Source organism: Accipiter gentilis, chromosome 29 (assembly GCF_929443795.1).
Source record: "Accipiter gentilis chromosome 29, bAccGen1.1, whole genome shotgun sequence".
Taxonomy (NCBI): Eukaryota; Metazoa; Chordata; class Aves; order Accipitriformes; family Accipitridae; genus Astur; species Astur gentilis.
Window position 1 is genome coordinate 2,670,198 of NC_064908.1, and position 25,613 is coordinate 2,695,810.

Genomic DNA, 25,613 nt, shown 5'->3' on the forward strand with positions numbered 1-25,613 from the left:
TCTTAACTGTCTACATAAGAAATCAAATTGGAGCATTGTTTTTAATTCCTATATAGCACACATAAAACCCAGCAGATATAAGCCTAATTTAAAACCACCAAAAAAAGTTTATGTAAAAAAATCTTGTTCCAGATTCCCTGTTGCTTTCTGTCTCAGTCTTTGTTCACACTCAGAAGGAGTTTACACCAGGAATACTCAATGAAAGCAAAGGTATCCCAAGCAGGCTTTTCCTATACAATCATAGGAAACATGGAAGTCATTCCTTTAGAGTTATAAATATTCAGCTGTGTAAGCTGAGGACTGCTGTCTTTAAAGGAACTTACATTTTAATCTATAGCACCTCTTGTAAAGATGGAAATGAATATTTGACAGAGCCTGCAAAGCTCAAATTATGTGAATCATCATTTTTCTATCAGTTCATTGTCAGCTACAGCAACACCCATTAATCAGCGCAGCTTAGACCAGATCAGGAACAACAAGATGCTTATTTTTCACGTGCCTTTGTCAGAAAACTGACATTAAAACTCCGGTCCTCCTTTTTACATGCCCACACACGCACACTTTATCATTTAGAAATCGTTTATATGGGTCCAACTTTTACAATAAATTACTCAAAGTTCAATAAAAGCAAACCATACCACATATGCTATTTGGAAAATATATAAGGTTCTACCTAGTTTTTGCACAGTAGGTAACTTCTGCAATAAAAATACAATTAAAATCCTCTCTGCTCCCCTCCCAGGCCCCTCTGGGGAAAATGACCCACCTCCCAGAAAAAGCTTTTTGCAAGAAACACAGATGTAACCCACCACACAAATTGCAGCCGATCATCAAGATGATCATGTAGAAATATGACTAATAGTCAAAAAAATCCACTTTTTTTTAATATATGTAACTTTGAATCAATTGAAGTCAGAGTACAAGACACAAAACCAGGTGGTGATCTGGATTCCCAGTACCAATTAGATAACAGAATCGATAAAGTATTCCCTGCAATCAAGCATCCTGTACTGCCGATGTCAAGTATGTGTTCACTGAAAAGCAGAATGCTGTCCAGTGTCACTTCCTTCCACTTCTGAGAAGTCAAAAGGAGCCTTTTTATCAAGCAGACGGAAGCAGGGACAGAGGGAAGGAAATAATCCTGCTCTTATAGGAGCCTTTGAAACATTGGGCAAAATCAGAGAAAATGCACTTCTTAGATATACCTGAATAAAGCTGCATAAAAGTTAAAGATTTGCAGGATTTGATGCTTCTAGAAAAATTCAGCCCCTACATAACAAAAATTATCACTGTTAAAAAAAAAAACGCATTAGGAAACTGAAGTCCTTCAGCACCTATCTACATCAGAAAGCTCTTCCCTCTAAGCAGAAACCAAAGCAAAACTGACAACAGCACACATTTTCCAAAGGCAGGAACTAAAAGCCCTTTTGTGCAAAAGTGGGAGAGAAATGGGTGTCTTCCGTATGCCCCAAAGGACGAGGAGGGAGAGGACAGGCACAGAGGCTCTGCTTCAGCATCCTCGACACACAGACGAGACTACAACCAGGAGCTTTTCTCTTCAGATCACATCAGGAGGATTTTAGCTTCAGCTGCCAATACCCAGAGAAATGGAAGAGCATAAGTACGTCTGATAAACTGAAGCCTCTGCCCAGAGATCTGCCTCCAAGCCTCAGCTGGCAGCAGGGAGATGGGCATGACCACAAGCTGCAGCAGGGCCGGTGTATTTCACAGAAAGAGTGGCAAAAATCACCTGGATGCACAATACGATCTCTTGGTGCACATCCTGGCTTCCCCTCACATTTGCAAGCACAGGAACCTTTCCTGACCACTGCACTGCACCAAAGTAGTTTCCACACCTGGCCAAGTGTTTCTGCTTCCATTCCTGAATATTTATATTTGACCTCACTGTTTTATCTTCAGTGGTTTGAAACCCCTAAAGATCTGCACAACTCTTTTTTCTTCTATTTTGGACTGGACCCCCAAAAGACAGTAATGAGTTTAGTCATTTTTTATTTTTTCCTGCAGACTGATTCCAGCCATACCATGTCTCCTCCCCACAGCTCGAGCTCTACCCGAGCCCTGATTAGCAACTCACTTCATTTTTCATTTGCTTAATGCAATGCCACAAAAACAATTCAGTCCCTAGAAAACGCCACCCAAAAAAAATTGTTAAAAAACCCTAAGGTTTATTAAAGCCATTTGGACAGGAGGAAACCAAAGCACATGTAACACATTCACTGTTGCAATTCAGATACTGGGTGTGACTTATTTACCCTTACTATTTGAAGCTCCAGCCATCTGCCAAAAGGAGCCTGTGAACGAGCACTGTACAGGACCAGCCAAAGTCAACATGGAAGCCGAGAGAGAAGCTTTCGGCTTCGGCTCTTCCGCCAGCCTCACTACAAGGAATGTTTATGTTGGTTCATTTACTAGTGACTTAAAACAACACGCCCAAATAAACCAACCAACCAACCAGCCCAGCACAGAAATATTAGAAATAGCTAGGAGGCTTCTGAGTGCCAACTATTTTATGGGCCAGTCATTCTCAGTTTCAGTGTGAATTCAGGTTCAGGTTACTTCAAGAGACCTCTCCATCTTCCCACTGAAAAAAGCACTTTGAGTGAGAGAAAGGAAATTTCCTTCAGTGGCATACCAGTTTACCCAGAGATTTAAGCAGCCCAGGAATATCCATGTTTCTCAGTCTCATTAAAATGCCAAAGAAGGTGGAGCATTTTGTTTGGGTTGGGGGGGGGGGGGGGGGGGGGGGGGTTTGTTTGGTTTGTTTTTTTGGGGAAATACATATACTTAACAAAAGCCTACGTCAGGAAGAGCTATGAATAATACTGTTGTAACAATATGGAGCAAGAAAATAAATGGTGTAGTAAAATCTCCAATGATAAAGTTACACGTGTAACTTTCAATAAAACTTGTTTAAATTTGATTAATATGCTGACAACACCTCAGATAACTTATGAAATCCAGTTATTGGCATCCTTGAATTACGAATTATCAATCCAAGACATTTCATTTTCTTTTATTGCTCATTGTATGTATAAATCATTAATGCCGCAAAGCTGTGACTGACATTTGTAAATTCTCATAGTGGTGGACCATTATTATCAAGAGACGTTCCTGCCAAGAGCCAGGACAGATGGATTTGTTATCACCATTTAAAATCCAACACTTTCGCAGGAACATGAGAATAACTTACAGTGGGAAGTGAGCAGTGAAAGCTTCAGACGCTCTGGTCCTATTTTCGTTTTCCAAGAGAATGAATGGTAATTTCCCATTAACATGAAAGATCTGTTCTTTTACTGCTATAAAGCCATCAGCTATCCGAACAGAATGAGTAACCTTATCAAAGCAAGACACTGTACCTTACAGTCTGACTCACACTAAGACCATCTGGACAAAACATTCAGACAATAGCTTTAAAAATCCCAGCATCTTGAAACAAATTGCCAGACAGGATTACACAAAATGATCCATTGAACGTGTTAGAGACGGCCAGAAAATCTTTGAAAGCAGACAGAGGGTAGGAAACATGTATCCTTTTGGGATCCGCTTATGACTTATCTTTTTACATTTCAGCGTTTTCAGATATAAAACCCAAGAGCAGGTAATGCACTGGGTGTTAAAGGGAGCCCACGGTCCTACAGTGTAAGAGACATTAAAGGATCAGGTCACCATTTGCCATAAAGAATTGGTCCCCACCCCCCTTAAGTCACTGCCATGTAGAAGGAATTCTGGACCCGCTAGCTCATCTTCATCAGCTGCTTTTCTAAGTTACACCAGCAATCTCCCAACACTAATGTCATGCCACTATTTCTTCTTACCAACCAGAAAGAAGAAATACTCAGACCCTGGGTATTCTTGCTCATTTCTACCTCAACTTCCCCTGACAGCAATGGCTCCAGCTACTAAATAAAAAGCCAAATCTTAAGACTTGATTATCCAGGGTAGTTTTTATCCTTTATCTGCCAAAGCAGATGCACTGATACAGACAAACCACTGAATATAGTTCATTTCACATTGGCCTTTCCCATTAATGAGTCCATACGTCATTTGCCAAAGGACATACAGATAAAGTCAGCCGCACTTTCCACTACTCCCCCGACAGCTTAATTACTGTCTCAAATTTGGAGCAAGCCATGACAACTTTGCATTTGTTTCCACATTTCATTTTTATGACACTCCAACATCTGCAGAGGATGCTGTAATTTAAAAGGAATAAAATTATGTTTAAAAAAAACCTGGACGCAATCAGCTTATTTGCATGAAGAAAATGGATTACATAGGAAGTGAGCAAGTATGGATGCTCTTCAGCAAGAGTGAGTAGTCAGTCAGCAAACTTTAAAGTCCTGAATTACACACACTCCTGCAATTCCAAAAAATAAATCTTACAAAAAGCAAAGTAGGCACTCTGCCTTGTTCTTAAGTATTTCATTGTTTTAACAACCCCTGGCTTTTTTGTTTGATAAATTCCAGCAGCTTGTTGGTAAGTTACTTTTAAGGGGAAGTCAGGGTTGAGCTTAGGGGAAGGCAAAAGGACACCATGTAGAAGAAAACCAAAAGAGAAGGATGAAAAATCAAAATGTATTTTTGCTATTAAATGTCCAGCATGATTTCAAAAAGAAAAAAGACACTAAGAAATGCAGTGAAGGGGAAGTAGTGATACTGCAGTGTCATTGCAAAGGAAGCAAGAACACAAATCTGAACTGCTCTGTGTACCAACATAGCAACAGCCCATTTCACCGCAGGACAAATGCCTACCCCTTGCCCTGTCCCATATTTACGGAGCACAGCAACTAAGACTCCTGTCCCTAACCTTGCATTCCCCCTTGTTCTTCCTCCTGTGTCTGCAGACAGGGCAGACTAAAAAGAACTGTATGAAAATCCCCTGCATTTAACAGCACAGGGTTCAGCACAGCTGCTGACATTACATTTGGCTGTCCCATAGCATGGTTGGAAGTTTACTCTGTTGGACTGGGAATACCATCACACTAATGAGATAAGCATAAGACATCAATCGTTGCAGCATTCCTACTTACAAGTAACCTACACTGCAAGCCAGAAGTGCAAAACCTCCTCAAGAACAGGATGTCCAGCTTTTAATCTCCTTCTAAAGTATAGCTAAGAAACCATTGCATGGGAAGGAAGTCAAGCCAATCAATCTGAAGATAGCCTGATGCATTCCAGCTTCCCACCTCAGCCCAACTTGAAAAACTTCATTTTTAGCTGCTGTGACACTCAGCAGTGCTGCTGCACATCCTCATAGATGATGTACAGAAGGACTGGACTGAAACAAACAGCTCCACATTGGGAGCTTGCATCAGCAACATACGCAGTAATGCAAATTATCTTCCTCAAATTCAAGAGCTTGCAGAGGAAGAAGTCAATGTGCCCAGTGACAGCAGCTGTTTCCCCTGTGGCTGAGACCGACTGCAGCCACTGGAAGCAGAAGCATGCAGCAGCTTTCTTACAGAAAGCTCCACACTTAAAAATGAAGTTGTAAGAGAAAATACTTCTCCCCCTGTATACTTCGTAGGGAGGATTTTAGATGACCATCCTCCAAGAGGAGAGTTTCAGAGCAAATCACCATCACTGCACATCGCTCTGAACAATGTTATGGTTTAGCCCCATCACGTCTCTGCTCAATATTTCTTCTTGCAGTTCAGTTCAAAAACTGTATTTCAGCACAACTGAAGGGCTGTTAGTGCAAGACTGCCTGATGGATACACTCTCCCAATCACCAAGCACTTCACCCTAAGTGTTGATTCTTGCTGCAGCATACACAACCATCTAAATTTTAATATTAGTTTGTACTTTCCTTGATTTCACAATATACTCAAAATAGAATGAACAGAAAATTCTTTCCTCAAGAGGTTTCAGTTCCCTCTTTTCGAAAATTGCATCAACGACTTATGACAAGACTGTTCCTTGTCTGCCATGTTCAGATCTCCAAAAGCGGACACTTGCCAATTAAATCTTTGGGGCTCAACTTAGTCTTGTTGAAAGTCAAAGATCAATTATCATTAACCATAAAAAACTGCAGACCAAAACAGAAGAAAACAGGATACAATGCTGGTGGAAAAACAGACCAAGATTTCACTCTGTAAACAAGTCAGGTAAAGAGCTAATATATTAAAATAATAAAGTTATATTCAGTGCTGTGGAACAGTTGGGATTGTTTCTTAGGTGCCAGTTATGTCATTTCAGCAGACCCGAAATTCAGAGGACTTGCAATAGGAGAAGTTCAAGTCTATAGCATCATACATGAAAAATGCCTTTAACTGTGAATTTGGCAAATTTGTCTTTTAGGACTTCCTCCCAATGCTATAGAGTGATGCTCAATTTGTGTAGCTGCGGCTTTTTTCTGCTAAAGCTTGCGAAGGTAAAGGGAAAAAGGCACCCGGAAACCAGACTTGAAAGAGGCACTTTATACAACATATTGTGAAAAATACGATGCAGTTATTTGAAGCCATAGATAAACGAGATTTTATTTTGCAATACAAATATTCAAGCACTCTCTCTTTCCCTGACCCATGCAGTTGTCAGAAATTGCATGCCCTTGAAATTGAGGCTGTCTCTTACATAGGAACATCTGTGGATGGATGCACCTGTGGAGATGCATAACTTGAGTAGCCTGTGCCAGAGATTACAAATGAACAGCCTACTTTCTTACAAAGAAGTTAGACCTGCTCAGTCAAAAAAATACCATTCCTTAAAAATTAAGGCTTTGTTACTGCTAAACACAGTGATGGACTGAGTCAGCAAAATGCCAAGAAATCCTGTTCATTTCTGACATCAGCCAAGGTCAAGATGAACTCCACTCAGCTACATCAGCTTCCCCTGGCGCCCTGGGAGTTTTTGGCTTTTGAGAATACATACACAGATCATCACCTTTCTTTTGCATGCATGAACCTCCTTTTGAAAACAAAAACATTAACAAAAAGGTATAAAGACAACCATGTTTTGAACTTACAGTTGACTCATCTTTGCAAAAAAGTCACCTTCCAAGCACTTAATCGGGAAAATGCATACAGCCTGTTATATAGTCTTAAACATTATCCCATGCAAGCAGAATTTGTAAGTCTGCTTTAAAAGCAGTCACTTAGCAGCCATTTTCCTTCATAACCTCCACTGTCCCCAGCAAAGAAAAATAGCAAGAGGTCCCCAATGAGGAGCATAAGAGAAGGAGATCCTGAAAGACCTCCAGCTCTCCAACTTAAAAACATCGGTCACACACAATGGCCCAAACATGATGCAGCATCTACGGCTTTTCATTCCGGCTATTGTCATCTAATAATAGCCCTGCAGAGCCCCCACAACCCAGTGCTGGCCGTATTGTGTGCTCTCACTATTCACCTCCCCATTGGAGAGCTATTTAAAGCATAAACGAAGCAAGTTTCTCTTTGAATGTCAGTTCTGTATGGCAAGTCAGAGCTAACGCAGTCTTTTGAGATTGCTGGATTTTAAAAACTCTACCAACTAAGCAGCGCAGAGTGGATCTCATGTTTAAAAACAATAGTAGAGGAAATAACTTGCTAAGAGAAACACACCAGTGCAGGTCTGGAAAGCTGCATGTAACAACATGCATACCTGAAAGCCAGCACCTTCCCAACAAAAGCCAGCTGCTACTGCATCCAGGCCACCACCATTTTCAATCTGGTTAAGGTTTTAAAGAGTATCCACGATAGATAGAGGCACAGAGAACTACAGAAGAGAGACTGTGCAGTGAATTGTCTTCATACAGTGAATATATCCCAATTACAACCACTGCCTCCTAGTATACCTGCAATAAGCCAGCAATTTGGTAATTTTCTATTGAATTACCTGAAAAGGTTTGATAAAAGTACTGAATTCCCACTATTCTCTCTGATCCAGCATTGTTCCTATACCAATAAAGTTGATAGATAGCAAGTAAAGCAGGCAAAATCATACAGCAAGTCAGTCACAAGTTGAAGTCACACATTTCAAGTTGAAATCGGAAATCATGAGCTGCGCCTCTGCTTTCCAAGAACAAGACAACACTAGCTAACCTCCATCATTTGTAAGGAAGTCAAAATATATCAAAACCAGTAAGCGTATACTGGGAATGAACACCATTGCCTAGGGATACTACATCTCAGCACAACTTCATAATTATTTATGAAGTGATGCCCCATTCACAAAATAAAGCAATGTACTTGGGTTATTTCCATAAACATTAATTTTTTTGATTCATAATTGACACAGAAATACCAGCCTTTAAAAAAACATGTTACTTAAGTCCCAGGAGCCCCATCACAACCTCAGCGCTTGTAAGACATCTGCAAAAACCCAAGGCAGAATTTCTTCTTCTATCTGCAGCTGCCCAGAGCCAAAAGCTCCTCCCAGCTCCAATCTGGGTCCAGAGGAGCAGAAAAGTGATTCATCCTCCCACTCTCCATCCAAGGCTCCTGCTCCTCCGCCAGAGCTGCCAGAAGCAGTCGGAGCCCACCACCTTTGGCAATGTGGTGCAATCCATCATCACGACAGGAGTCACTCCCAACTCTTCCGACAGTGTGAACATTTGGTGACATTTCAATTGCTACAAACAGGGAATGAATTTGAATCGGGACCTAAAAAACGATGAAGGTTGAGTCATTCACACTGACTTCTTGCTCATTAAACTAGATTTTACTTATTCCCAATTTGCAGCTTGCTACATATGAACAGTGTATTAAAGAAAATATAATTAAGGAACCCTTTAGCAAGCAGAGGAAGAAGCCAGCCCCCAGAACTGAACTCACTGATAACCAGCTCTCTTCCACTTACTGTGGACTTCTCACTTCATCTAGAACAACCCTGCCAACAGCAGAAGATTGAAACTAACCCCTATCCAAATCAAAATGACAGCAATTAAGTCATTAACAAGTTGCTCAGCTTGATAAAAATGAGTTCAAGCCCTAAGCCTGTAATATTCAGTGGCTTTTTTAAGCCTTCCTGGGGAAGAACCACCACTCGCTGTTAAAATTCTCCCAAGGTCTGAGTGGATGGTTACAGAACTGATGTACAAAAAAGCTGCATCTAGCTGAGCAGTCAGTTCCATCTAGCTGAACAAAAGAACTAAAATTAACCCCCCCAACCCCCCAGAAAACCCCCAAACCAGAAAGTTCACAGTAGGTGTATAAAAATATTAACTTAGGCAATGAAAGAAATACAGTCTGCACTATTAGTTTATTTAGACTAACCACATTATTAACCAATTTGCCATCAGTAATAATAGACATACCCACTGCCACCACTACGCAGAGAACATCCATTTTGTAAAACACGTTAGTATGAACAGTCTAACCTCAAACCAAGCTAAGGCACGTAAAAAATTAAATCACCAAGGAGCCAGACACTTGCTAAAATTTTAAGTCCACCCTAATTACCGACAAGGCAAAGCGGATTTTCCTTCGCTCCTGACACACTCTTCCTCTTCCTCGAACACGTCTGATTGCCTTGTATCTTTTCCCCTGTCTATTCTAGTCCCAACTGACAAGAAAAAAAAAAGCATTAACACTTTCATCCGGATTAACAGCATTTGGGAGCATTGAGAAAGCTTCCTAAAAATGCAGCTTTTGACAAGAGCAAGCCCTGAAGCCACCTCCCTGACCCTTCTCTTGCTGGACAAAGTAAACGGGTCAGAAAGCAAGAAGCAATTCCCAGCCCCATGCCTTAAAACTAAGGAGAAGGTCTCTGCAGCTCAGGGGCTCTTCTGTTTGCTCTGGCACAACCTCTCTTCACCACAAACAGAAACAAGACATCCCCTAGGACCAGGCAAGTCCACTCCAAGGAACAAGAGCACTTTATACACAAGGAAAGGACAGGGAATCAGCCCCCAAATAGTTTGCAGTGACAAGCGTTTCCTGCTTGCTCTGCCACCAAAAGAAATATTTAACATTCACAAACTTTCTTCTATTTAAACTGAAAATCTTCACAAAGCTCTGAAGTTCAACTTCAGTGGCAACAGTGAAGGTTTGCTTCAACATGAAGTTATTTCTCACACACGTAGGAAAGTGTCAACAAAACCCTGGTACAAGAGGTAGTAAAATGAGCATCTCTTTCAGTATTCTCAGTCGGCCTCTCTTCTTGGCAGCTTAAAGATTTAAAAATTTAAAAAATACAAATTTGATGTCTAGGACTGGCAACCTAGTATCTTTGCCAGCACTAAAGTTCACATAAGCCTTTAACTCCTAAAAATAAATCTTAAAGAAAACATTCATTCAAGACTCAATCCCAGTGGAGCAAAAAGAACTTTGGAAGAATCATAAAAAACTGGCACTTAAAAATAGCAAACCTGTTTATTTGTGTTAGGAAATTTCAGGGGAGTGTTTATTTCCTACTTACTACTCAAACCGTTTCCCAACGGCAGGAGTCATGGAGGAAGAAGAGAAGGGAGAAAGGAGTCAAAAGAAGGGATACCTACAGACACATTTCAGCTACCTGACAATCCAATTCAAGACTATTACAAACTTTGACTCATTCATGGAATTGGTTTTGGCTGTTCTTCGCAGTAAACTCCACTGAGTTTTATTTGAGCAGCGAGCTGCATTCCCCCGCTCCCTGTTTCCACTCGGACCAGTGAGGACCTCTTGACTCAACAGCCGTCTCATTCAAAACAATGCTGGGATTTGTCATTCCATCACCTCCAAAAAACCAAACAAGAACAAAAAAATAAAAAAGTAAAACCACTATGCAATTATCTCCTGTACCCGAGTAACTTTTCTTAAAAAGAGGCACATCCTTTCCAGCCATGCAGGCTGCATTGCCACAAAAAAAAAAAAAAAAAAAAAGAAAAAAAAAAGTTCAGTGTTTTCTCAACATGTTTCAAGAACTGTAACCGAATCCCATAAATCTCACTGGAGACCTTGATTTAGGTCATTTTGAGTAATTCACTACCATTTAATCTTTTTACCTACTTTCAGTCTACTTCAAACACAATGCCATTCCACTGTGCAAGATCTGTGGAAAGACCTAATTCAGCAACCCAAAGAACACAGACTCCTCAAAAGAGATCTGAATTAACAGCACGAAATGTAGGAGGATGCCTCTCCCCACCCAAGGGGAAAACAGCACCCACAAAGCTCTGACACTGTCAGACTAGTAAAAAGGCTGATTTAGCCTGGATGTTCTTTCAATGACCATAAGCCACTTAAAGCTATTTGAAAGGAAAATGGATGGAATTTTAAAGAGAAAAGAAAGTTAATTGTTATTACATGCATGTTATAAATACATATACAGTTATACCCACAGTTATACCCAGAAATAATTTGCTTTATTTAGCTTCAAAGTAGCTGAGGAATAATGTCTATAATGCTTAAAATATGCCACAGGAAGTTTCAGAATCAGAGAATTCCACAGAAGACAACCCTGGCTTTTGGGCTTCTTTTTTTTGTTTTAATATCAAAGATGCAAGAGTTCTCAGTTATAATTATGCATGAATGCCCTCACTTTCACTGATTGGCAAGGGGTCACTGAAAGACTGAAACCTAAGTAGAGTTAAGATGTTAAGTGAAAGAGGACTTTAGAAAGTGATGCAGTAATAAAATATGAACTGCAAGAGGTTTACGATACAGCTGAATAGCTCTTTAGCATATTGAAAAGAACAGGCATTTTGTTTGGGCTAGTTAAAAACAAACTCACCTCTCCAAAGTAAATAAACACTTCATACATTGAAAGATAAAAAAAATAAAAATAAAAGAGCTTCCCATATATCTGATAAAAACCACTCTATGTAAAACACCTGTGCTCTAAAAAGTTAATGGTCAACAGATTTTAATATTATTGCCATAAGCTAAAAGCATGCATAGTGAGGCTTCAGGGGGATCTTTGTTTTGTTAACAAAATAAGCTTTAGGAGAGACACACGACTTGAAGCCAAAAAAAAAAAAGGGGGGGGGGGGGGGGGGGGGGGAGGAAGGCAGGGAAGGAAAAGGAACCTGTTTGCCTTGTACATCAAGAGAGCCCTTAGTGAAAAGAGTTGAATTTATTCTCACTATCACTGTCAAAGATTCAAAGTAGCTCTGTAAACATAGCGTAACCTTTCCACAACAGACAGCCCAAGCAAGGCTGATTGAATACTGATCACTTTCGGAGGGGGGGGGGGGGGGGGGGGGGGGTGGTGTGTGTGTGAAATCACCTTACTCTGTCCTATAGATACATACAGCTGTCATCCTCTGCACGCACCTTTCCATGTAAGGTCTCAAAGCAACCTTCTTCTTGAAAGGAGAGGCATGGATCTTTGAGAACTGATAAATGTGTTTAAATAGTCAACATATAAATAACTTTTTACAGCAAGGACAACAGCAAACCTTTCACAAGATCCAGAATCCTTAAACTAAAGGTAACAGCAAATTAGCAGCACTTTCATCCCAACCATAGCAGCTGGCTGTGCTGCTCTGGGTTTGGTAGAGGGTGGGGCATGAATGAAAACTATTTGCGTGAAGCCTAATCATAAAACCACTGAAACGATGTGAGTGAGCTGGAAGAGGGAACAGAGTACGGAGAAAATTATAGCTGCTCTTTCAGCTTACAGCAAGTATTTATTATGGAACTTCACAAGTTACAGATGCTGCTTTCTGGAGAAACCTCCAGCAGCAGAAAAACGTACTCGTCCACTCTGTACATGCTGGTCTGGCGATTGCAAGCTCCTTCCCAAAATACTGACAGAGCCTTCTCTCCTCCAAGACTGCAGTACTGTAATACTCCCACCATGGGTGCTCCTTAAGTTTAAGCTAGAAATTAATCAGCAACAGTCAAGGAAATTTATAAATCACAGCAAGAACGACCAACTGTTAGAATATGTTAACCAGAAAATAACTTCCAAGTTTCAGAACAAAATAAAGTAAAAACCCAAAACCAAACCAAACCAAAACACTTTCTCATTTGCTGGCAACAGCTGTCACTGCTTTCAGTACATAAAAGACTACCACCTATAGGGATTTTCCAGAGAGGCCAGTGCCAGAATTTGTTCCCTTGTTTTAAACCTGAAACAAACTTACTACTTGAACTTTCAGGGGCACATCTGGGGGAGGCCACTTCTAGCGAAGGTTTCCGGGGAGAAAGAGTGAAAGGCTGAAATTAATGGATGCGAGAAGCCCTTCACAGCTATCTTCTGTCAAGATCATTTTGATGGGGATGGGAGAAATAATTTGATTTAAAGCCTAAGTAAAGATTAATTCCTTAAGTATGAAGACAATGCATATGAATGAGCTTGGCATTAGATAACTGGGCTAAATAAAAGGATCTCTCTTACACTTTTTGGTAAAGTAATTTATCATTACAGGCAGAAATTAATCATATAATGGAAGGTAACAACAGCATATGGATTGATAAAAGATCAAACCAACCTCAGAGAAAATACAGGCAATCTGGATGGGATAAGAGCACATGGAAAGAGAAAAGGCAATTTAGCAATCAGTAACAAGACTTCACACCACACAGGAAATAAAACCAACACTCAAGGGGTCCAAGAGTCAGCTCCAAAGGGTGCTCAGTGCAAGTTCTGAGTTTATCTAATCCTGGTCAGTAGTGCTGATGACTTTGGTAACACAGTAAGTTCCCTGCTAAGAAACCTTACACATTTGTTTAGCATAGACAAAACTTTGACTTGCAACAGTTGTACTAGAGTAACCAGAAATTAATACTGTCACAGCTCTGATTAACCCAATAGAGATTAGTGTATTTAAGACTCTCCTAGCACATGTGTGGGTGCTGTCCGTCCTCCATTTTTCAATTTTTTTTTCATTTCTATAGTACAACTCATGGTAGCTCACAAGAGCCAAAAAAAGAAAAGGAAAAAAAAAAGAAACAGAACAAGAAGTATTCAGAGTTTTTAGACATTCAGCTCCAGGGGGAAAACTCAAGAGCACAATTTCATTCATAGCAAGTTAAGTTTCCATCCAAACATCATTACTGTATCCTGTGACCTTTGTAGTGTTGTATTTGTTCCTCCCTAAATACAGCACAGAAACCCTTTCCCCCTCCCTTTTCCAGCTGCACACTTTTAAGTCATTTACTGGCAAAGTCTTTTGTTCATATTTCAGCATCTTTCTACAGCACCGGCGTCTGCCCCGTCGAGCTGGGACACAGACGGGTACAAGCAGGCCACTATGCAACAGAAATACTGGTGGTTTACTGATCATTTTTTTTAAAGGGTAAATGGGATAAAGCAGGCTTCCTTCTTCAACAGATGGAGAGAACATAGAAAAGTTAGGAAGAGTTACTTTCATTAAAGAGACCAAAGCAAAACCAGGCTCCTTTCCAAAACCACTTCACAGAGATATTCATTTATTAAATTTCTGAGTAACTGGTTATCGAAGGCAGAGGAGAAACCTCCACAGGCCTGCTCAGAGCTCTGTACCTCCACAGTCCATAAAACACTTAGTACAGTATGATTTGTCATTATCATTCATTAATGTATTCACTGGACATATTAACAAAAACTGAGACAAATTTTTTTCACAGTAATAATGGCTGCTTCTTACTTACATGTTTTCTGTCCTGAGCTTTCAAAGCACTTCACGTTCATCAGACAGGACCCTTCAAAACACACCTGTAATAGATCTGCTTTACGGTCCATAGAACTGAATTTGTATCTACTGATGACAAACAAATAAATAAATAAATCAAAGAACGCTGTCAGTGGATTTACCAAATGTTCCGGTCAGGAAAGCAGCCCTTTCAGAGGGCAGGCATGTCAGCATCTTAGTAAACTTCACTCTGCCTGCCTTTGTGCTGTGTGTCCAAATTCTGCTTTGTAAGCATATGATACCGCTGTGGGTTTCCAAGAAGGTGGAAGACCATGTTTTCTAGAAAGCTTCATTTCTGTTCACTGATCAAAACTGCCCAGATAGTTACACATAGTGCCATCAATAGCCTTAGAAGTTAACTCATCATAGTTGTGATTACCAAGTAAAACACTTAAGACAGCCCTCCCCAGATGGACCAGGATGGAGGAAGGAAAATTGCCGTATGCCAGTGAGCACACAACAGCTACCAGCTGTCTGTGGATGCCACAGTACTGCCCAAGTTGAATAACTACATCTGGTAGCTGAGAGGAAGGTTCTTGGATCCAAAGTATCAATATTTCTTTTTCTTTAAAATATTTCTTCATAGTTTAATAACAAAGAGCACTAATGAAACATGTGAATAACTCTTCTTTTTGTTTGTTTGGTTTTTTGTTTCCTAAAAGAAAGAACATCACGTAAAATGCATTTTAGATACCAGATACTCTTAGCAGTAGAATAGCAAGAGCACTGCTCCAGTGTTAACCTGCATAAAGAAGAGGATTTTGTGGCATTTCCTGTAACACCTAGCACAAATTAAGTGCTAATGAGTAGGAGCATCCTCAAAGACACAAGAGTAACTTATCCCGCTATATTTAAACCTCAACCAACAGGCATCTTAAATATTCCTCAAATAAAGGCATAACCATATGTAACGTGCCACAGCCCAGAAAGTTCCTTGAAATTGTCCATCAATTTGGTTTCCTCCTGCCCTGCATGGATCACTCCCTCCCTGCTGAGAAGGGGAACGAGGGGATCAATTAATGCCTAGAATGTTTTGATTGACTGAGGTTTCGGATCTTTGGTTAGAAAACAATCGATCCACTTGTTCAGAGTGAGCAGTTTAGCAATTCTGGCAGCTACAGGTCCATCAGGAACAAACCCCCCTTCCTCACGGGACCGTCAGAGTATGTCCCTGCAGTGGGACTGGACCAAAGAAAGAGTCAGGGACTAATTCCCAGGCAACAACTGTTGTTATTTTAAGTAGATTCAATTTGCAAGCACTCCTCATCTATAAATTGCATAGCTCTATGTCTTACTCTCTGCATGCAAACTGTTGTCCAATTACAGTGGTACAAAAACAAACCAAAAACCCTTCCCTACTTAAAAGAAGGGAAGCCAAAAGGCTCTTCCTGGAAAGTCCTACAAAAAAAAACCAAACAAAACAACTTCAAACTCAGTAGGACTGACCAAATCACCCTGCCACAGCACTTCACGACTGTAGATTAAAATCCACTCTTGGTTTAGAGTTAATCTGTTTATTTGGCTCCTTCTCAAGAGTCAAAAAGCCAGGAGCTGCTTATGTGCCACAGGATAAGGCAGCTCCCCTGGCCTAATTCAGCTGATTTCACAGAAATAAATGTGAAGCAAAACTTGTTTCTGTGGCATGCTGAAAACACTTAAGACCTAAGAATTTTTGCACCATGTTTAGCAACACCTTGAGAGAAAACGTTGGAGAAAAAGCGCTCATTAAAGGAGAGGGGGGAACCCTATGAATGTTTTGAGAAATTGCTGCTTGTAGTTTATGCCAAAGATTTACTGCACTATTCTGTGCAGCATGCTGCAGCATACAAAAGGGTACACAGTAGATTAAACTGCAGGGCTGTGCCAGGCATATCAGCTGAGATTTACACCCAGGCACAGCTCACATTTACATTTATACTTGCTTCCATTTCTGCTGCCTTGCTTGGTTAAAGAACAGCAAATGCTCGTTTCTCCCGACGTGCGCATCTTCGTGATGCTGCCTGTCACTGACTCTCATCTAGGCTCACCACAGGCTGCATGCTGCCATCCTAACATCATGCCCACGCTGCTTCAGAGTGCAAGCAGCACTCCCAAATAACTCTAGCTCTTATAAACACATGATGCTTTTACATTCGGAATCGCAGAGGAAGTGATTTCTTTTTTTTTTTTTTTTTTTTTAAATTCCCAGCCCCTTATTTTTCTCCAAGCAACAATTAACTCTCACTGTATCAACTCAAAGCAAAATGACTGCATCAGAAGCTTTAGAGTTTAACAACAGTAAATAGTTACTTTGATGGCAAGAAAATACTACTTTAAATGGTTCAAATCCATCTGCAGCATCTACTTGGAAGAAATACCAGCTGAGCTTCCTTGACACAGTTACTCTATATCCACATGTGTTTTCTGACTTTAAACACTCACATCAAGAGTTTCACTGACCACTACCTAGAGATTTCACAAAAAGAAGATCCTGTTTTGTCTTCTGTAATATTGCTATTTTGGAAGAAAAGGAGAAAGTAGAAATGAAGAACGGTCTCTAATGATGGAATTACTGTGAAGTCAAGACCCTTTCTCCCATTTTCTCCCATACTTTTTTTATCCCTCAGCAAATCAAACCATAACTCTGCATTTGCTTCCATCGCCTATAAAACGTTGACAATATTCAGAGAGCAGGACTCCCATGATGTTGTAGAAATTCTCAAAAAGAAGGCATGAAATCTGCAAAAGTCATACAAAAGTGAACTAAATAAAGTCCTAAGTAATGAGTATCAACTGTGCATGGCATAGCAAAAGCTATTCAAAAGAACATGTGTTTAAACATACTTTCCATCTCAACAAAGGTTTAGATTTTTCACTCTTCATAAAGACAGCTGAAAAAGTTGACCAGGCAAATAAGTTCTTCCAATTCCCAAAATGGGCAAAAATTAGTAAGCATTAAAAACAAAAAAAAAGAAAAGTCAAGCCTTTTAACTAACAGAAAAAGGAAAAGATACTAATGTGTACCCTTACTGCGAAAGGAAATAATTTAGAGCTAAGGAAAAATGTCGTAGGGCTCCCTTAGTTGGGAGTCAGGGAAAACTGGCTATCACTAGTAAACTTTTTATAGAAACCCTACTGGAGTTACACTGGCAATTGCTTCTGCTTTTGGAACAAACTGCAACACTTAAGTGGACCGAGCCTTTTGGTCAGCTTTGGTCTCTAGTCTTGCAGTACTTGATGAATCTGCAACAGAGGGATTTTGGACATGCAGTGGAAAGAAGGAAGACTCTGCATTCTTTCACCTCTTTCCATTCTCGTTAATAATCCATTAGCAGGAACTGTACATAGGACGAAATGAAATACAAACTATTGCTGTAACATCAAACCAGTCTCCCAACAGCCCCTTCCCCCTTTCTGGCAGCAGGCTGCTTTGTTGGCCCAATCCAGCTCCAAAACTCAAGGGATTAGCACTATCAAGAACTGCAGAAAAACAGATGATTCTACAGCAATCCCATAGCCGGAGTTTGGAGCAAGTCATTGTTGCAAACAAATGGAATCACTTACACGCACAGAGTAATGATTAACTGTAAAAACCCCTTAAAAGGTAGTTTTACATTTTAAATGTAAATGGTAATCCAATACATACAAACTCAAAATCTCAAAATTTAAAACTATTCCACTCAACCACACCAGGGTGCATGGCTGAAAAGTCTATTTACACAGTGTATCAAATAGGCGTTGCCAAAGAAGTGGCCAAGAGCTCAGCCATAACTCTTGAAGGCACACATACATGGTGCTTGGATGTGCAAACACAGTCATAGTGTGCAGCGACCAACTTGGTGACCTGAACAGAAGACGAACACAAATCATCATATATACGTTAACGTCAACGGTATTGAAAATCCCTAGGTGCACAGGTTTAGGAACAAAATAAATTACAGTGATTTCAATTCACTGATCTAAAAAAATCTAAAGATAGTTCTACAAATACCTTCTTTGTAGACAAGCGCTGCATGTGCAGTGTTAACAAGAAAACTTTCAACAGTTGAGAGAAATGCCAGTTTTGTTTCAAATCACCACCAAAAGCATCACACTTCCTTTCTAGCCCCCAAATTACAGCTGCTGACCCAATCACAACTACTTTTGTAACCTTTCACACAGAGAAGGTCTGTACCACTCCTAAGAGTTTATCAGGATTAAAAACTGCTGCCCATCAATCAAGGCACACAGAAGATGTACCATAAGAATGAGATTCGTATGCAGCATTTAAGGCAAAAGATCACAATCGGATCAAATACACTATCAGTTGTTCAACCCAGAAAAGAAAAAGGGACTTATCTGAAATTTATCAGCAATTTTTAGGAGATTAAAAAATAAGTTTGAGACATTATAGTAGCCTGAATCTGATGGCAGCTGAGAGGCTTGCCTGAAGTTCATATCGGGCATCTTCTCTTAGTTCAAGACACACACTGCTAAATAACCATGCAGCCACCTCTGTGCCGTGCTTGCTCCTGCTACAAATTACCTCATCTATTTTTCATACTCCTAGTGCTTTTTGGGCTGTGCTGCAAGAGATGCATTTTAACCTTTGCTAGAGACTACTCAAGGACAGAAGTGGCTTATGAACCCTTGCTGTGTAAAGAATTTCAGTATTAGATTTCTGTAGCCCAAACCATGAAGCTATTTACTGAAGCTTTATACAAACTAATTAAATATAAGGCTCTTGTGGGACACGAGGAGAAAGAAAAGAAGAATTAAGAGATAAATCACTGACGGTTCTTTCCTCAGCAAATGTACACTCCAATTTAATACATTAAAAACAGTCTGACAGTCCTTGGTCGGGCATAGATAGGCAGCATCCAAATCTCATATGGAACACACTACACAGCATAAATTAATTATCTCTGCTTTACCGCAACTTGCACAAAGGAATTGGGAGAGACAATCCAGACAAGGGGATGAGCTTGAGATATCAAAGGCTCCATATGGAGACCACAGAATCTCACTTTCCAGCTTCACAGAACTCATAATCTTTGTGAGCACATGGTACAGAAACGTATCAAAGCAGCACTTCCCTCCCCTGCTGACCCCATGTCATCTTGTCAGGAGAATTCCTACAACATGACACGCAGCCATTTCAGAGTTTCCTCAAAGAGAGAGGCACTCTCAGTAAGTCTTGCAAGAAGAGCCCTCCAATACTGGCAACCTCTCCTCTCCCAACAGCATGAAACATTCAAGTGCAGATAGCACAGCCAATGCAACCAAATAAAACGCAAATTTTGCTTGCATCATCCAGAGGCAAAAAACTCAAGGTCAGTGCAGTTGTTGAGGAAGGCTACCCAGTCTGGACACCTCTGCAGGTTAACTCACTTCTGCAGAAGACATCGAGTTTGTAATTGAACCTCCAGATACTGGAGACCATGGCATCATTGGACAATTCAGGTTGGAAGGGAGCTCAGGAGGTCATCCAGCCCCAACCTCCAGTGGTCAGCTATAAGGTCAGACCACGTAACTCAAGGCTGTATCCAGTCTGGTTCCAGCAGCCTCCACGGATGGATGCACTGCACCAGTACCTACAAGACTGCAAAACTTGTCCTCAACCACAGTGCACAAGTAATCAGGAAAAAACACATCCCTCCCTCCGTGTCCTCTAGCTTCTGCACAGTAAGTCTCATGTGTAAGAGGTAAACAGTCTTCATCTTCAGAAATTCACTTCCTCCTAATATTGATGTCCCCTGCCATTAGCTGCGTGTGCAAACCACAGGAAGAGCTAACTCCAACCCACAAGAGGCAAAGAACTGGCTGTTGGAAGAGGACAACAAATACCTATAGCGCATGGCAACGGGAGAACAAAAAGTTTCACTCATCGACACCCTGTCACCCCCACACACCTTTTACAAGAAAAATTACCAAGTTCATTCAGTAACAGAAAATCAAAAATTTGCCTAACAACAATCTATTAACCATAACCAAATTATTCTTTAAATAGTTTTTGATTAACAACTTAAGACTATTCAATTTTTAAACAAAGCTCAATCATTCCATTAGTAGTAATTTAAAGTGCTTGAGTATGTTTGTGGATTAATGGTTTTAAATGAAGCCTCTAAACACAGCTTCCAATGCACAGCCAGAGTGGAGCGTAGCAAAAAATTGCAGCAAGTTTCTAAATGCCAGTAAAAAATACCACAGTTTTCTCACCTGAGAAACAGATGACACCTTACAATTTATGTAGCACGCCAACACCTGATTCATCTCACTCCTACAATGACTGCTTCATGGCATCATTTCACAACACAAGAGAAAAGATACCAAACAACCCATAATCAAAGTTAACACCATTTCTACGCCATTCCCACAGTTAAAGTCAGAATTTGATCAAGACACCAAAATTTTTATGTAAGGACCATGGTATGTTTAATGATTAGGCAAGCACCACACTTTTGGATTTAAGTGTGTCTTTAGTACCGTGTCATCTTCCCACCGTGGCAGAGAGACCAGCACACCTCTGGAATTAGAGGCAAGAGGTCTTACCGCTCATGAGAGCTTCCCTATAGAGCCAAATCACCATCCAACTCAAGAGCCAAGGTATCTATGAGATGTAAAGCAAGTTTCATGAAATTTTAAGAGGAGCATATATAACTTCAAAGTCTCCCCCCAAACTTGACACCTAAAAGCAAAGGGACAACGACCCCCATTGTCAAAGCAGGCTGTGAAATGTTGAAGCTCAGTGGAGCAGGGAAGCTCCCCCCTGTACTTTGAAACAAATTAGGTGATGGGGGAGAGGATTGTTACCCCACTGTCATGTGAATTTTTGAGCTGTTTGTCCCAGGTACACCTCCCTCTCAAGGGAAGAGCAGATGGATTGACACCTCCCATTAGCCACTTCTGGGGCTACCGCTTCTGGATTCCCCGGGGCAGGGAAAGCTGAACTGCAAGAGGGATGAATATCCAAAGACAAACTCGTAGCTGCCCTAGTCACTAATTCAGGACGGAAGCCCCCTTCTCCCTGCACCTCGTGATCCATTTACACAGTTCTGGTCTTCTTAACCTCACATATTTAAGATAGGAACTTTTTACAAGGCAAAAAGCAAAACAAAATATCTATATGCTACTACAACAATTCACTTGTGGGGCCACAATTACAGGCTAACTGACAGGTCTCTGCATAAGCACCTTGAGAGATGAACTGAGTTTTGGCAGTAATGGTCTCTGAACACAGGGAAGGCTCATTTCCATTTTACCCATCTTGTCTGTCTCTTTCTTGAAAAGGAAGGGAAAGATTTCTTTTCTTTTCTAATGCATGAAAAAAACTGAGAGGTGAGAAGATGCGCTTTGCTAATTCTGAAGCCTTGTTTCTTATTATTGCGTCCAATTCACAAATACTGTGACTACAAGCTTGTGTCCATCATGCACATTTTGATGGGGTAAATAATGAAAGAACGTATAAGCCTCTAATTTTACGCTGACTTTAATTCCCATTTCCAAAGACAGCTAGAAAACAGGAATAGAAACTAAACTAGTAAAAAAGAAACACGCTCTTCTCCATTTCTAACTTTAAGAACTCCAAAAATAATTTAAAAAAAAAAATTCCTACCGAACCTTGTATTTGCTCAGGTAAGCATTTTTTAACATAAATGTCAAAACTACTTCTAGGTACAGAGTGCTAGGGTCAGTGCAGGGCATGCATCTTGTAGGACTACGTGTTTTAATGATTTGCAACCAGTAAGCAGCCCCCCCAGTAGGAAAAATAACTAAAGTACATAATTGCAAAACAATATTTTAATTGTCAGTTTTAATCTAGATTTCCTACTCAGATTTAAATCACATTTTTTTAAATCGCATTGATTTAACTCAATCAACCCTGCCCGAAGGCCATCTTTCCTGCATGCTATGAGCATACCAAGCAAGTTTTAACCGATTAGATAAATCACTATATCTCATAACTTCCTAAAAGCAATACATCAAGCCACACACAAGCCATAATTTTTTTTTAAATAAGCGTTATCTTGAAAACTTTGCAAAAATAAGAAGCTAAGTAGACATTTCACGATCCTTTTTTTTTTTTTTTTTTAACCTAGGACACATGATAGCCTGAAACCCAGCCAACTGAATTCTGCAGAAGACTTGCATGATCATTGCAAATATGCCTCTGACTCTTTATTACCTTTCTTATGATGGTGGGAATAACATTGATGCATTCGTTTTATTCATTTATATACGTATGCATATATATGCGTGTATATACACACACACATACTCTGCAACCTTAAGGTGTTACACCCAAGAGCAGAGTAAGGAAAACCAAGCAGTAATATTATGGACTCAGCAAGAGCAAAATCCTGAATAATGGAACTTTCTAGCACAAACAGCTTTACAGGGACCCTCAGCACAGTCCCTGTTACTACCAGTAGAAATATGCTCTTCTGACACTACACAGATTTTTAAAAGATTCCCATGATAGGAGGAGGATTAAAAAGCAATTAACTGGCTCTCATATTTCAAATGCAAAGCCATATTTTAGAACAGCAGACAGAAAAATATGGATCTCTTGGAACTCAAAGATTTGTTATATTCTGCAAAAAAGCCCTTACCGTGATACCTTAAAACAGCAATACCATAGTAGGAACCTACCCCATGGGGACGAGAAAAAGCATTGCAAACCCGATCCAGCATTGTATTATGAAAAAGCCCTGCAAATTCCAGGCAATCTGCAAATGATTTCCCCCTTCCCCACCCAAACATCTACTGCAAACTCCTACAATTGCAAGTCAGGACTGCAATAGCAAAAGAGATGAAAATAAAACCATTCCTACCTTTAACTTGAGTGTCATATTCAGCTATGATCTCCTTATCCTTTTTGAATTTTGCTGGCGACGTCATGTTTTCTTTTCCAAAAAGATTAACCTCAAAACAGATCCACCAGAACACAAGATATAAATGCAATTTCGCTCCTCTCAGTGCAATGCCTTGATTTTCCGCTTGTCCTCCCCCCCCACAAAAAGGAAAAAAAAAAAAAAAAATCAGTCCATGGAGAGAGGGTGTGAGACGGAGCACAGCAGCAGCAAAATGCAGATGTTAAGAGATCAGTGGATGGAAGAGGCAGCAGTTTTGTCTCCCTGCACCAAAACCTTTAGCAGCAGCATCAGACTAGCAAGATCCTGCAGCCCCCAAAGGCTCTTCCTGATTGCTAACGTTAATAGCACAGCCAGGGAGTGGAAGTCCTTCCGCACAACATGTTTTGTGTGGGTTTGGTTTGCCTTTCTTTTTTTTTTTTTTTTTTTTTTTTCAAATGGGCTCAGAGATGATGCAAATCAAATCCCAAACGAGAGCAGAAACGGAGGACAAGAAGCCGTTTTCTTTGGTTTGCTTGCCTGCAAATGCAAAATAAAAAAAAAAAAATTAAAAAAAAAATAAAAAATGTAGAGAATTACAGCCTGCAGCCAGCAGTCGCAAGATGCGCAGCCAAAATCTGTGACTGAAAGAAAAGCTGCCCTGACATTGCAAATTGTCCTTTAAGCAGCAGCATGAGGTTAGAAATGCAGACCGGCCAGGTAACCAAGGGAAAACGCCTACATGGCAGCCAGCCCCAAGGAGTGGGGAGGGGGGGGGAGAAGGGGCTCATTTGGAAAGCGGGGTCCCCAGGGGAGCGAGGGAAGGGAGGGGAGGGGAACCAGCCTGCGCAGAGAAAAAGCCCTTCTCTAAACGAGCAGCAATACGGGGGGGGAAGAAGAGCCAGAGCCTGCCCAAGCTGCAGCATCCTCCGCTGCAAATCTGCACCCCAGCCCGCAGCCACACCAGCGGCTGGGAGCCGGAGGACCAGCCCGGGAGCTCCCCGCCACACCAGACCCGTCCCCTGCGGCGCGGCTCCATCCGCAGCTTTTCCTTCGGCAGCTCCGGGGAATTTTGGTTCTTTTGGGTTTGGGGTTTTTGTGGTGTTTCGTTTTGGGTTTTTTTCCGGCGGCCCCTCGCCGGGGCATGGCTCAGAGCCGGCCCGCAGCCCGGCATGTGCGAGGCAGGCGGAAACCTGCCCGCAGGGGGACGGCGGGACACAACTTTTCTCCCGTCTTTTTTTTTTTTTAATTTTATTTCCCCCCCCCCCTTTTTTTTCGGGGGACAGAGGGGGCGAGGCTGCAGCCCCCCGCCCCCCTCCCTCCCCGCGGAAGATGCGCTTATAGAAGGAAGAAATAAATAAACACGGCACCCGCCGGATCCGCATCCCGCCCGGGAAGAACAATGAGGGCGGCGGGGAGAGGAAGCGTGGGGGGGTCCCGGGGAGGGGGGGGGGGGGTAGAGGGGGGGCCGGGGCTGAGGGACGCGGCCCCGCGCCCCGCCTCAGGGCCGCGCTGAGGGGAGGCTGAGGGGAGGCGGTGGGGCCGGCCGGCCGACGGGAGCAGCTTGGGGGGCAGCTCGGGGGGCAGCTCGGGGGGCCCCCGGCGGGCTGGCAGGGGAGGGGACGGGGCCCGGCGGCCGAGGCGGGGCGATTACCTGGGCGCTGCGGAGCCGCCTCCCGCAGCCGGGCGTCCTCCGGCCGCTGGCGCCCGCCACCCGGTCCCCCTCACCGGCCCTGCCGCCGGCCCGCCCCGCCGCGCGGCCTGCCCAATCGACGGAGAGAGCTGGGCAAGGAGCGACGGGCGCTCCGGCCAACCAGAGGGCTTCGTCTGTCAGCTGGGCCCACCCCTCTTCCCGCCGCTCGGCACCCATAGCACCGCCCCGCCAGGACGGGGGTGGGAGGGGCCTGGCGGAGCGCAGTAGCCTCCGCCCCAAGGACTGCGCAGGGGCGGGGCGAGTCATGCAAAGAGGCTGCCGGCTGGGCCAATGGGAGCAAGGGCGGGCGTGCCCCTCCGCCAATATCCAGGCGGTAGGGGTGGTACCACCCGTCTCCTCCAACGGCCCTGCAAGGAGGGGGTGGGCCCCGCCGCCGATCTCCACTAATCAGATGGGGAGGGCGGGGCCCGCCGCGCCCAATAGGAGACTGAGGTCGGGAATTCAAACTGACAGATGGAAGCGTGGCCGTTGGCGGCGGTCGGGTCCTGACGGGACGGGGAACGGCGGCGGCGGGGCCCGGCCTGGCCTGGCCCGGAGGTGTCCGTCC

The 25,613-nt window shown here is 42.2% G+C and overlaps 1 protein-coding gene across 5 annotated transcripts in view; it reads right to left on the minus strand.

Annotated features, from left to right (window-relative positions):
- Positions 1-25,103, minus strand: part of SRGAP2 (SLIT-ROBO Rho GTPase activating protein 2) — a 115,288-nt gene extending 90,185 nt beyond the window's left edge. For 2 of the 5 annotated variants that reach the window (XM_049832234.1, XM_049832235.1), the window contains exon 1: positions 23,335-24,049. In XM_049832234.1, coding sequence (XP_049688191.1) covers positions 23,335-23,401 — 67 coding nt within the window. In that variant the 5' untranslated portion in view covers positions 23,402-24,049. Of the gene's footprint in view, positions 1-23,334; positions 24,051-25,006 lie in introns of those variants that run through there. The other 3 variants (XM_049832233.1, XM_049832237.1, XM_049832238.1) reach the window with 3 other exon arrangements.
- Positions 25,104-25,613: the final 510 nt, after the last annotated feature.